The sequence below is a fragment of the Lethenteron reissneri genome, chromosome 68 (assembly GCF_015708825.2).
Source record: "Lethenteron reissneri isolate LAM-NWPU_2019-01 chromosome 68, ASM1570882v1, whole genome shotgun sequence".
Taxonomy (NCBI): Eukaryota; Metazoa; Chordata; class Hyperoartia; order Petromyzontiformes; family Petromyzontidae; genus Lethenteron; species Lethenteron reissneri.
The window spans coordinates 2,853,754-2,865,658 of NC_083846.1; the positions used below are offsets into that span (position 1 = coordinate 2,853,754).

Here is an 11,905-nt window from a genome sequence, read left to right on the forward strand (position 1 = left end):
AAAACTTGCATTCAGACGCTGTCTTTCCGACAGCCCTGTTCTTCACCTGAGGACGGCTGCTTGCGTTGTGGCCGAAACGTCGTGAGAATTGTATTTTATAATGTTTTATTTTTATTATTTCCCTTCTACGTGACTTTACCAAAAGATCCAAGAAGACGAATCACTGCAGTCACAAAAGCTTTAATCGAAATTGAAGTAGCTTATCGTCACGTGGAAATTCATAGGGGCCAAATGTTCTTATTCAACGCACGTTCATTCTAAATGTGTGCAGAAAGCTTTAAATCGAAAAATGTGGGATACGGCAAGACGGGCACGTGGGGGGGGGGGGGGGGTGCGGCGGGTAGGGCAGGGTGACATGGAGACACGGGGGGGGGGGGGGGGGCAGCACCAAGCGGCTAGCGGGGCGTGCGAGAGTGGAGACGCACCTCTCGCATAGCACGTGCACGCGCAGCGCGTTCCTGTGGATGGGCAGGCACGCAGCCAACGTCTCTGCCCGGGCGTCGCCACCACTGCCGTCGTCGCAATCGTCGTCAGCGCCGCCCGGACCACTGGAGCAAGCTCGCACGGCCTCTGTGTTGCGTGGCGGAGAAGGTGGGGGGGGTGGGGCGGGGGGAGAAGTTGCGGGCGCGTCGTGGTGTACCGTGCGCAAACACCCGTGCGGATGGCTCGATGGGGGAAGCGCCGGCTGATGAACTGCAACATAAACTAGTTTTTATTTTAGCAGGTAAGGTCCACCGCTGAGCTATGCAGCTCTTTTGTCACATGATAGCTCAAGCAAGTGGTTCATCGTCGCGTGGAAATTCATAGCAGCCAAATACTTCCAACGCGTTCACGTCGATTCTAAACGTGGAGCAGAAAGCCAGAGGACCCGGAGAAAAATCCACGTGCAAAATCCATCCCGTCGGCACCTCCGATTGCCACGGTTGGCTGCGTACGTCGCGAAAGAAGTTTGACGTGCACGCAAACATTGTACCAATCTCTCCGCCCGTAATAAAAATGTCACGCGCCTGCCAGCCGATGGTAAACGTCACGACGGACGTCGATAACCACCCGCCCCTCCACCCCTCCAGAGGTCCCCTACCCTGCAGCAGCACCAGCAGCGCGGCGGGCGGAGTCTTGAGGTCGCCTCGCCAGCGCCAGGGCAGCACGAAGGGCTCCTTGCGCACGAGGGCGCCGGGCAGCGAGCAGGCCGGGTCGGCGAGTGCGGAGGGCAGCTCGCCAAACTCGACGGCGTGAAGATAAGAGAGCCACGCGACGGCGCGGTCGGCAGGGAGCAGCAGCGCCGACACGCACGGTTCCCGCGTCGCATCTTCCTCCTCTTCTTTCCCGGCGGTGCCAGTCGGCTTTCAGCGCTTGCTGTGGACGGGCGGACGCGCGCGCATGGCGCCACGTGTAAGAGACGCGCACGCATCCTCCCGTGGACCAACGCGGCACGCAGATTAACGAGCTCTTGAGAAGTGTCGTGGACGGAGGTTGCATGGAAGTCGTTCGTGCGTGGCCCACGGCAAGAGAGAGGTTTCCGCTGCCGTGATCTACGATACACTATCCCGGTGTGTTTTTCAGGTTGCGTTGTTCCCACGAAGCGCCGATTTTATGCAGTTGGACGCTCGTGTTTCAAATTCACTGTACGTACGGTGACCCTCTCCTCTTTACGCTCCCTTCGTTCGCACCGTATAAAGTCAGCCGTGCCAAATCGGAAATGCGGGAGAAGGAGACCAAGCGAAATGCAATAAGCAGTTCTATAGAAATTAGTTTTCAATTTTGATTTAAAAATGCAGGGCACGATCGCCGACTTCTTTGCGAAAGGACACGGCATGTAAACTAAAGTATTAAACTAAAATATTTTACATACCGTTTGGTTCTTTCGGTAAAGTCACGTAGGTAGCAAAAAAATTTGATCGAAACGTCGCGATCTATTATTCTTTCTACCCACGTGACTTTACCGAAAGAACCAAAAAGTATGGATTCCTGCAGTCATGAAAGCTTCAAATCAAGATTAAAATATTTAACATTTTAGCAGGCAAGGCAAGTGGCTTATCATCATCACGTGGAAGTTTATAGCGGCCGAATACTCTAAAACGCTTGACATTTATTCTAAATGTCGAGGGGAAAAAAACGAAGGACCTGGAGATAAATCCACGCGACCACGGGCAGAGAGAGGCGTGCAAACTCCAAATATACAGCAGCAGGCGTCAGGGTCGGGATCGAACCCACGACCTCTTGTATACCAGGCGAGGTGGTTAACATCTCCTAGCCACCATGATGATGATGAGAGACGCAATCTCCAAATAATACAGCAGCAGGCGTTAGGGTCGGGATCGAACCCACGACCTCCTGTGTACCAGGCGAGGTAGTTAACATCTCCTAGCCACCGTGATGATGATGAGAGACGCAAACTCCAAATATACAGCAGTAGGCTTCAGGGGTCGGGATCGAACCCACGACCTCCTGCACACCAGGCGAGGTGGTTAACATCTCGCCACTGCGTTAGGAGAGACGTTACACAGCTGGAATCGGACATCGGCTGGACCGAGAGACGTCGCTACAACCATGACAGAGAGACACACAGGGAAGGGGGGTCGTGACTGCAGCTCAGAGGTCGCAACCGGGTACCCGATACCCGTACCCTACCAGATACCCGGCTACCTGTACCCGGTCGGGTACGGGTACCGGTACCCGTTTGCGACCCTGGTGCGGCCGGGTACGGGTAGGCCATGAGTCACTGGTGAGTAACCGTTTGTCACTCATTTCGGGTAGGGAACGGGTCCCATTTGCGACCCTGGTGCGGCCGGGTACGGGTAAGGAATTAAAACCCGTTTGCGACCTCTGCTGCAGCTAGCGCCGTGGCGAGCGCCAATCGGCGGGGCACGACGCCTCAAGCGACTGCCGCCTCGTGCGCACCCGGAAGATTTCGAGCGCCAGCTGCAGGCGCCCCGTGCAGACGTTGAGCTGCACGCGGTAGAGCAGGGCCTCGAGCAGGCGGTGCGAGTGCAGGCGCCGGTCGGCCGCCGTCGCCGCCGCGGCGACGAGGAACTGGAGCAGACGGGAGCAGACGTAGTCCTTGCCCTCGTACGTTCGCTCCAGCGAGAGGTACTGTGATCGCACGCACGCACGCAGACACAGACGTGAAAATCAAGACGAAAAAGATGGCCCTCATGGCCTTTTGTAATTGGGTTCCGGTACACAGCCTAGATACACTACTCTGGCTACGCTCTGGGGTCCTCCGGCTACAATTAGCCTAGGGGAGGCTAATCTGACCCGACCCAGCCAAGGTGCGGGTCTGGACTCTGGCTTCCTCGGAACTCGCCCTTACAAGGACGTAGAGCCGGGAGTCCCAGAGTCCCACCACTGGCCCTCACAGCGTCCCGGCCCCTTACAAGGACAAGCGGGACGAGGGGGTCCAGGGTCCTAAGCTGGCTGCGGGTCTTGGGTCTTGAGCTGCGACTGGCCCCGATCGGCCAGGGAGCTGCCCTTTTATGCCTCGTCCCCAACGAGGGGTGGGTTGTGTGCGCCCCCAGATATCCCACAGAGCACACACAGCCCCCCCCGTTGGTGGCGCCAAGGAGCTTAAGCGTCTGGTTGCCTGGGATCCTGGCGCCGAGGCTTATCTGTCTAGGATCCCAGAGCCCCCACACTTCCACAGACTGTTGGGGCAAGTGCTGTGAGTGACCGCCTAAGAAGGGCGGCACGGTGCACAATGCGGTGGTGTGGCCAGAGCCATGCCCGGCCACCTTTGTCTTCCCAGTGCTGATATTGACACGTCGCACCAGGTACGGGTCACCACGGCGCTTGTGCCAGGCCACGTGCAATCCGAGGCAATGTGTCAAAGGCCTGCTTGATAGGTCACAAACCCAGGTGCCGTACGTTGACCGAATACTACACATACGCGTACAATAAAGCCTCCCCATATAGCCTTGAACAGGCTGTTGGGGCAAGTGCTGTTAGCGAGCACCTGTGAAGGGCCGGCGCGGCACACGAGGGGGTGGGTGGCCACAGCACCGCGCCCGACCGCCTTTGCCTCCGTAGTGGTGATGTTTACTACACACCGCACCAGGTACTCATTTAAGGCCGAGTCGACCTAGGGGAGGCCCAGGACCGGTTCAGATAATCGTCACTGGTGTTAGCTGTGAGCGGGAATCGAACCCGGGTCGCCAGGTTCATAGCGCAGCGCGCTAACCGCTACACTACCGCTCCCCACGTACGCGTACACACACGCTCACACACACGCGCACACACACGCGCACGTACACACACGCGATGCACCCCCGTCTCACCTGCCACCACAGGCCGTGGTCGGGGCGCGTAGCCCACGGCCACTCGCACATCTCCTGCAGCTCCTTGTGGCTGCCGACGCAGCCGGCGAACAGCGCCAGGTAGCGACCCCACACCTCGCCGCTGCCGCGGTTCGCCTCCAGCGCCCGCGACAGGCAGTGAGGGCTGCGTTGAGCGCCTCCGTGGGGTCGCTAGGGTGGGGGGGGGGGGCGAAGGTCGCAGAGGGACAGGGGGGTGGGGGCTGGTGAGACGGGAGTGGAGGGGCGGGACAGAGTTGGGGGCACTTTGATGAACAAATTATTCATGTGTTGTTTACATTTGCATCTAACTGCTCAACCCGAGCTACGGATGATGCGATATTCGCATCGCCTTTTGTGCCGTCCACCTTTTGGCGTCGTTCTCTGCTGCAACACCGGTGGTGAGACAAAGGTCATTAAGGGGGCCGTCGCCTCTGGTGAAGGCCAAATCAGCTTCAAAGTAAATGCACACATCATGGGACCCTCCCTTGCCAGTATCGAAATATAAGCATAGGTTTTACCCTTTCTGGCACTAAAAACAGTTGTGTTAAGATGTTAAAACACCAAACTGAAGCCAGTATTCAATTATGATAATAGGGTTTTCCCTTTTCTGGCACTAAAACAGTTGTGTTAAGATGTTAACACACCAAACTGAAACCTTTTGCAAGGAATCATGTCTGCAATAACACATATACTTGTGGTGAAAAAAAACATAACATGCTGCGATAGTCTATGCATCGTCTTTTTAAACCGATTGGTCCACATCTTTGAGCCTAGTCTCAAAGAAAGCTGCCTGACGCAGCAGTGCCGTACTACCGGCGTGCGTGCGGGGGGGTCCGTACCACTCGGGCTGGTGGAGGTACTTCTCGGACAGCTTGATCCACAGCTGGATGTCGCCGGGGCTCCGCTCCACGGCCTCCTCGAGCCGCGCGGCGTCATCCGAGCCGGCGCTGAAGTAGCGCTCGCTGCACGCCGCCGACGCCGCCGCCTCGACCTGCCGTGCCACGGCTGGACCGGCTACACGGGCACGTGGTGAGAGGGGGGGGGTAAGGGGGGGGGAGTGGGGTAGACTCACATCAGCCCGGACTGTCCAGGTCGGTAGCCCGGAGAGTATTCCCACACCCGCATGATCTGCGTTTGACGAGCGCCAAGTGATTGGGTGTCACTTTGTTCACTAGCGACCGTGTCTGCGCGTCGCCGCGTGTCTGTGCGTCACCGTGTGTCTGCGCGTCGCCGTGTCTGCGCGTCACAGCGTCATCATGTTGGTGTCGACTAGCGGTGGTGTCCGCACGTCACCATGTGTCCGCGCGTCACCGTGTGTCTGCGCGTCGCCGTGTCTGCACGTCACAGCGTCATCATGTTGGTGTCGACTAGCGGTGGTGTCCGCACGTCACCATGTGTCTGCGTGTCACCGTGTCTGCGCGTCACCGTGTGTCTGTGCGTCACCGTGTGCCTGCGCGTCACCGTGTGCCTGCGCATCACCGTGTGCCTGCGCGTCACCGTGTGCCTGCGAGTCGCCGTGTGCCTGCGAGTCGCCGTGTGCCTGCGAGTCGCCGTGTGCCTGCGAGTCGCCGTGTGCCTGCGAGTCGCCGTGTGTCTGCGAGTCGCCGTGTGCCTGCGAGTCACCGTGTGCCTGCGAGTCACCGTGTGCCTGCGAGTCGCCGTGTGCCTGCGCGTCACCGTGTGCCTGCGCGTCACCGTGTGTCTGCGCGTCACCGTGTGCCTGCGCGTCACCGTGTGTGTCCGCGCTCAATCTCTCACGCTTGCCGGGCCCGGGGAGCGCCCCGCGGTCAACGCCGTCGTCGCCGCTCTCGCTGTCGCTCCCACCGGCCGTCCCCGCCGCGTTCGTCTTCCTCACGGCCACGGGCCGCCACGCCCGCCGCTCCTTGAACGTGGTGAAGGGGGGTTCTGCGGTGGGGGGGCGGGGGGGGCGGTACCAGTCAGCGCGAGTCTCCGGAGCAATGGCGTGTCACCAACCCCGACCCTACCAATCCCCTTGTTAGCCGAGTCCGTTAACACCCCCACCCACCATCACCCGGCGCACCGAGCCCACCCCGCGGTTTTTACGGCTGCTGTGCATGGACTGCCTGCGATCACCGCACAGATGTTGTGCGAGACTCCCTTCCCGTTGACGTCGAGGAAGAGGTGCTGGACCCCATTGGCTAGCCAGGAGAAGGCGGTCCAGCAAAGTGCGGATTAATATCATGTCCCCATTGTATTTCGATTTAAAGCTTTCGTGACTGCAGGGATTCATCTTCTTGGTTCTTTCGGTAAAGTCACATAGAATGTTTTATTTTATTGTTTTATTATGAGTCCCCATTGTATTGCAGAGAGCGCTCCGGGTTTCCACCCACACGTAAAAAGACCCGGATCAATTGGGTGAAACAATCTTGACGTGTGGAGGACCGCAGAACTCGGGCAATTGTTGGCAGCACCGGCTCGCCGCCTGACTGCTGCCTTCCCGCTCGACCGCGATTCCTCCTCCCCTCCGAGAGCGAGCGAGTTCTGTGCGGCGGGCAGCGGCGCGTTACCGATCCTAGCGGCAGTCGTAAGCTAGCAAGAGCGGTGGTGGTGGTGGCGGCGCCGTGGCAAGCCCGGCACGCTTGCTAGCGGAGTCACACTCACGCTGGCGGGCCCGGCCGTTGACCTTGCTGCACTACGAACCCGGCGACCCGAGTTCGATTCCCGCTCACGGCCAACACAAAGTGACGATTGACGATTATCTGAACCGGTCTTGGGCCTCCCCCTAATTCGACTCGGCCTGAAACAAGTACCTGGTGTGGTGTGTAGTAAACATCGCCACTAGGGAGACAAAGTTGGCCGGGCGTGGTGTTGGCCACCCACCACCTTCATGTGCCTTGCCCCGCTTTCATAGGCGCTCGCTCAAAGCACTTGCCCCAACGGATTCAGGCTATCCGGCAGATATTCTTAGGTTTTTTCGGTAAAGTCACGTAGATAAAAAATAAAATCACGACGTTTCGGAGGCAACACAAGCTTCCGTCTTCAGGTGGAACCGTCACAGCACGATTGCTGTATCAAGTGAGAGGTTCCACCTGAAGACGGAAGCTTGTGTTGCCTCCGAAACGTCGTGATTTTATTTTAATTTAACTTTTATTAATTTTAATTTAAATGTTTTACCTACGTGGCTTTACCGAAAAAACCTAAGAATATGAATCATTGCAGTCACGAAAGCTTCAAATCTAGAATTATCCGGCAGATCTTTGTCTTTATCTTTGGTGGTGGTGGCGGCGCGGACGATGACACTCACGGTGGCGGGCGCGCTCGTTGACCTTGCCCACGAGCAGCACGGCCACCTGATCGGCCGTCACGCGCTCCGTGTTGGGGCCCAGCACGCCACGCACGTAGCTCTCTGCGCGACCATCGGCGAGGCAGGGAGAGACGCCGCCTCTGATTAGCGCGGCCGAAAGGGAGTTCAACGTACATGCGTGCGTACCAGACCCCCCCCCCCCCCCCCACCCCAAAAAAGAATAAACCATGCAGTGAAGACGTTGTCAACCGAGCCACTGATGCGGCGCGGCCGCGGTACTCCTACGTAGCGGTCAGCCGTCGATGACCCGGTGTGCAAATTAGGTGACAAGAACGTAAGGTTGCGTTTACCCACTTACAGTTAATTATACGTGCTCTGAAGAAGAGCCATTGAAGAGCCATTGCCCGAAACGTCGCCTATTACCTATTCTAAAGGACACTGTTATCGACGAATGGATGTGTTGAGACTTAGCCATTTGATTTTTTTGATTTACTTTGAATGGTGTGTAGATTGTCTCCACCGTTTTCTATTGCTTCTTGAGTTGAGTCGGATTAAGGGCGGTGCGGCTGGTGGTGGAGTGGTTAGGACACCTGGAGCTACGGACCCAGCGACCAGAGATCCATTCCCAGCAACAGCTAAACATCAGTGGCGTGCGACATCTCTTCATTAGGTACGTACGGTGAACTTCCTTCGCACCGTACGTAGCCAACCGTGCCAAACGGAGGTGTGGGGGGGGTTAAGAACAACAGACTAAACTCAAAAATCAGTCCCAAAGAAATTCGTTTTCAATCTCGAAGCTGCCCACCAACAGCACTTGCCCCAACAGTCTGCCAAGGCTATAAACAGGGGATCTTTGTCTTTGTCGAGCGTGCGTGCGTGGTGCTTTACCGGCCGCGGTGATTATCTCCTTCTGGGAACTTTCACTTGTACAGCCCAGCAGGGGGAGGTCATATGAGAGGATGTCTTGGAACAGCTCCTCCCGGCCCAGAGTACAGTCCGCCATGTGCTGCCTGTACCAGTCAGTAACAGCCACATCAGCAGCAGCATGAGTATGGGGGGGGGGAGGTTGTTGCTGTTGTCGTGTTTTTTGTAAGTTAGGCCACCATATTGCTCTGTTAACTGTGTTTACTTTTACACTACGAGACCTCCTTTACCAGTAGCAAAATATAGTAATAGGTTTTTACACCCTTTTATCTGGTACAAAAAACTGACACCTTTATACAAGGGATCATGTTTGCAATAACCACAACACAAGCAGTCAAAATGCAAACAAAAAGAAACAACTCTGATGATGATAACGATATGCACTGTCCTTGAAGTTGATTGGTCCACACCAAAGACAGCTTTTCTTAGAGCCTAGTCTCCATTGGTGTTGGACCAGATGATGCATTTTGACTGCCTGTGTTGTGGTTATTGCAAACATGATGCCTTGTTTCGATTTAAAGCTTTCGTGACTGCAGGGATTCATCTTCTTGGTTCTTTCGGTAAAGTCACGTAGAAGGGAAGTAATAAAATAATAAAAATAAAACATAATAAAATCATTCTCACGACGTTTCGGCCACAACGCAAGCAGCCATCCTCAGGTAAAGACCAGGTCTGTCGGGGAGACAGCGTCTGAATGGTACATTCAGATGCTGTTTGTTGCCTTGTATAAAGTTGTCAGTTTTTGTACTAGTTGAAAGGGCTTGAGATGGCTGCCACCTATGGGTCAGATGATTGCCTGCCACCATTAAGCAATTGGTAATAAAAAAAAAAAATTTCCTAAAAAGTGTAAAGTTATGGAAAAAAATTTTCACGAAAATAAATTGTCACGCACAACGAGTCTGTGTGCAAAATGTCAGCTCGATTGGATCACGGGAAGTGGGTTAAAAAACGACCGAAAGATTTGCACGGTCGTAAGCGCGCAAGCAAGCAAGCAAGTGAACTTAATATAAAGGATTTAAAAACCTATTACTACTGGAGGGAGCCGTCGCGTGTTCTGCCATCTCGCGTCTCACCAGGGGCAGTCCTCGTCATTGCACGTCCCCGTGAGCTCAAAGTGGCAGAAGCTCCAGCGCGGCTCCACCTTGTTGCTGAAGGACGGGGAACTCAGCAGAAGCTGCTCCTTGGTGCGGAAGTACGTGCTGAACCTAAACACCCAACGGAGACAAAGATTCCCCGCCCCACCGTGTAGCCTTAGCAGACTTTCGGGGCGAGCATTGTCGCGCGCGAGCAACAGCAACTACGAAGGTCGGCACGGCACGCGAGGGGGGCAGGGTGGTTCGGCACCACGCCCGGCCGCCTTTGTCTCCCCAGTGGCGATGCTTGCGCACACCGCCAGGTACTCGTTTGAGGCCGAGTCGACCTAGGGGAGCCCCAGTTCAGACAACCGTCACTGGTGTTGGTGGCCGTGAGCTGGAAGTGAACTCGGAAGGGGCCGAGTTCGTAAGGCAGCGCGGGTAAACGCTGCTGCACTAACCGCCCTCCGCATCAATGCCACAGACACACCTGGACACAAACAGAACACAACAACAACAACCGCCACTCGCCACTAAGTGGCGGTGACGTCACCACGACGCTTGTGCCAGGCCAAACAAACACAACACTAACACATACACACACACACAACACAGGAGCGCACTCAAATTGACAGACGTACGCAAAACTAAGATGCACAGAGGCACGCAGCAGACACACACACGGACATGCGTACAAACACAGACGCACGCATTAACTAGCACACACACGCACCGTACATATATTTACATAAGACACATGAACAAAAATTTAAATTAAAAAAGTAAAATCAAAATTAAATAAAAATCACGACGTTTCGGAGGCAACACAAGCTTCCGTCTTCAGGTGGAACCGTCACAGCACGATTGCTGTACTTGATACATAATAAAATGTTTTACCTACGTGACTTTACCGAAAAAACCTAAGAATATGAATCCTTGCAGTCACGAAAGCTTCAAATCTACAACACATAAACAAGACACCCACGCATAGATGCGTTTAACACATAGTAGGAGGCTTTAACACTTAGGGGAAGGAGCCAGGGCCGATTGAGCTCGGTGGCGGTGCGGACCCACCTGTAGGTCTTGAACGCGAGCAGTGGGCTCTTGTAGGGCCCAAACGGTTCGGCCACGGAGTCCCGGACGGCCGGGCGAGGCAGGCGCACCAGGTCCACGCCCGTCACCACATCCTGACGAGGCGGGGGGGGGGGGCAGAGCGGTGAACAACGCAGAGCGATCGTAACGACCCTGTCACTGTTAACGGCGGAGGCGACGTGAAACGCGAGCGGATGAAAAGACGCAGCGGATATGATACCACGCACCATTGGAACCTCATTTGCCAGTGAAAATATGATAATCATATTTTTTTTACTGGCAAATGAGGTTCCAATGGTGTAAATGCTTACCCCCGAGCTCTCAAACTCTGATGGTGCATCGTCTTTGAGTTGTGTGCCTTTTGGCGTCATCTGGTCCAACCCATGTGAGACTAGGCTCTAAGGAAAGCTGTCTCGGGTGTGGACCAATCAACTTCAAGGACAGTGCGTACATTATCAGAGTTATGTTTTTTGTTTGCATTATGACTGCAGGTATTGTGGTCTATGTAAACATGACTCCTTGTAAAAAAGTGTCAGTTTTGTTGCCAGAGAGAAGGGTAAAAAACCAATAATCATGATACCACGCGTTCTGCATACACGCTACACGCTGGGCGGACACTATTGAATGGGTTTTTTTATTGGATGCACTTTTTACGCAAATAAATCTGAACACCTTCTTTCAGTCTCGCTACAATGAGTTTGAGAGCCACAGTTGTGATTTAAACTAAACAATTTTTTTTTTATATTTTACCAGGTAAGGCCCACGTAGCTATGTAGCTCTTTTTCAGAAAAAAAAACCTGGCCACAAATGATAGCTCAACGAAGTGGCTTATCACGTGGAAATTTATAGCAGCCAAATATTCTAAATGTGGAGGGGAAAAACTGGAGGACCCGGACAAAAATCCACGTGACCACGGGGAGAGAAACACGCAAACTCCAAATATACAGCAGCAGACGTCAGGGTCTGGATCGAACCCACGACCTCCTGTATACTACGCGAGGTAGTTAACATCTCCTAGCCACCGCGGCCCGCACAAAGCAACAGGTCTGCTTGTTTCGCCGACACGTCAGCATTTAAACCGACGAGGCGTTGGGCCTCGCTGCAAGGGACTTTCACCTCCTCGCTGCTCGTCGGCCCCTCCGCCGGCAGCAGCATCCTCGAGAACTGAGCGAGCACCGCCTCCAGCTCAAGGCCCTGGCCTCGGTCTCGGCCTGGGCCAGCAGTCCCAGGTCTCCCCCTGCCACCGCCTTGCCGCCACC

At 55.1% G+C, this 11,905-nt stretch overlaps 2 protein-coding genes across 2 annotated transcripts in view; both read right to left on the minus strand.

The window, feature by feature from the left end:
* Positions 1-1,309, minus strand: part of LOC133360307 (zinc finger C3H1 domain-containing protein-like) — a 17,363-nt gene extending 16,054 nt beyond the window's left edge. Inside the window, exons 1-3 of the mRNA XM_061578952.1 lie at positions 1,262-1,309; positions 1,082-1,223; positions 440-570 (exon numbers count right to left, since the gene is read on the minus strand). Coding sequence (XP_061434936.1) covers positions 440-570; positions 1,082-1,223; positions 1,262-1,309 — 321 coding nt within the window. The remainder of the gene's footprint in view (positions 1-439; positions 571-1,081; positions 1,224-1,261) is intronic.
* LOC133360346 (zinc finger C3H1 domain-containing protein-like) lies at positions 1,217-11,905 on the minus strand. The gene is made up of 10 exons (XM_061579019.1): positions 11,763-11,905; positions 10,629-10,741; positions 9,555-9,686; positions 8,446-8,567; positions 7,558-7,659; positions 6,051-6,197; positions 5,132-5,306; positions 4,275-4,463; positions 2,902-3,093; positions 1,217-1,356 (listed from the first exon to the last, which is right to left on the minus strand). Exons 1-10 carry the CDS (start codon positions 11,799-11,801, stop codon positions 1,347-1,349), a joined length of 1,221 nt encoding a protein of 406 aa, XP_061435003.1. The 5' UTR covers positions 11,802-11,905; the 3' UTR covers positions 1,217-1,346.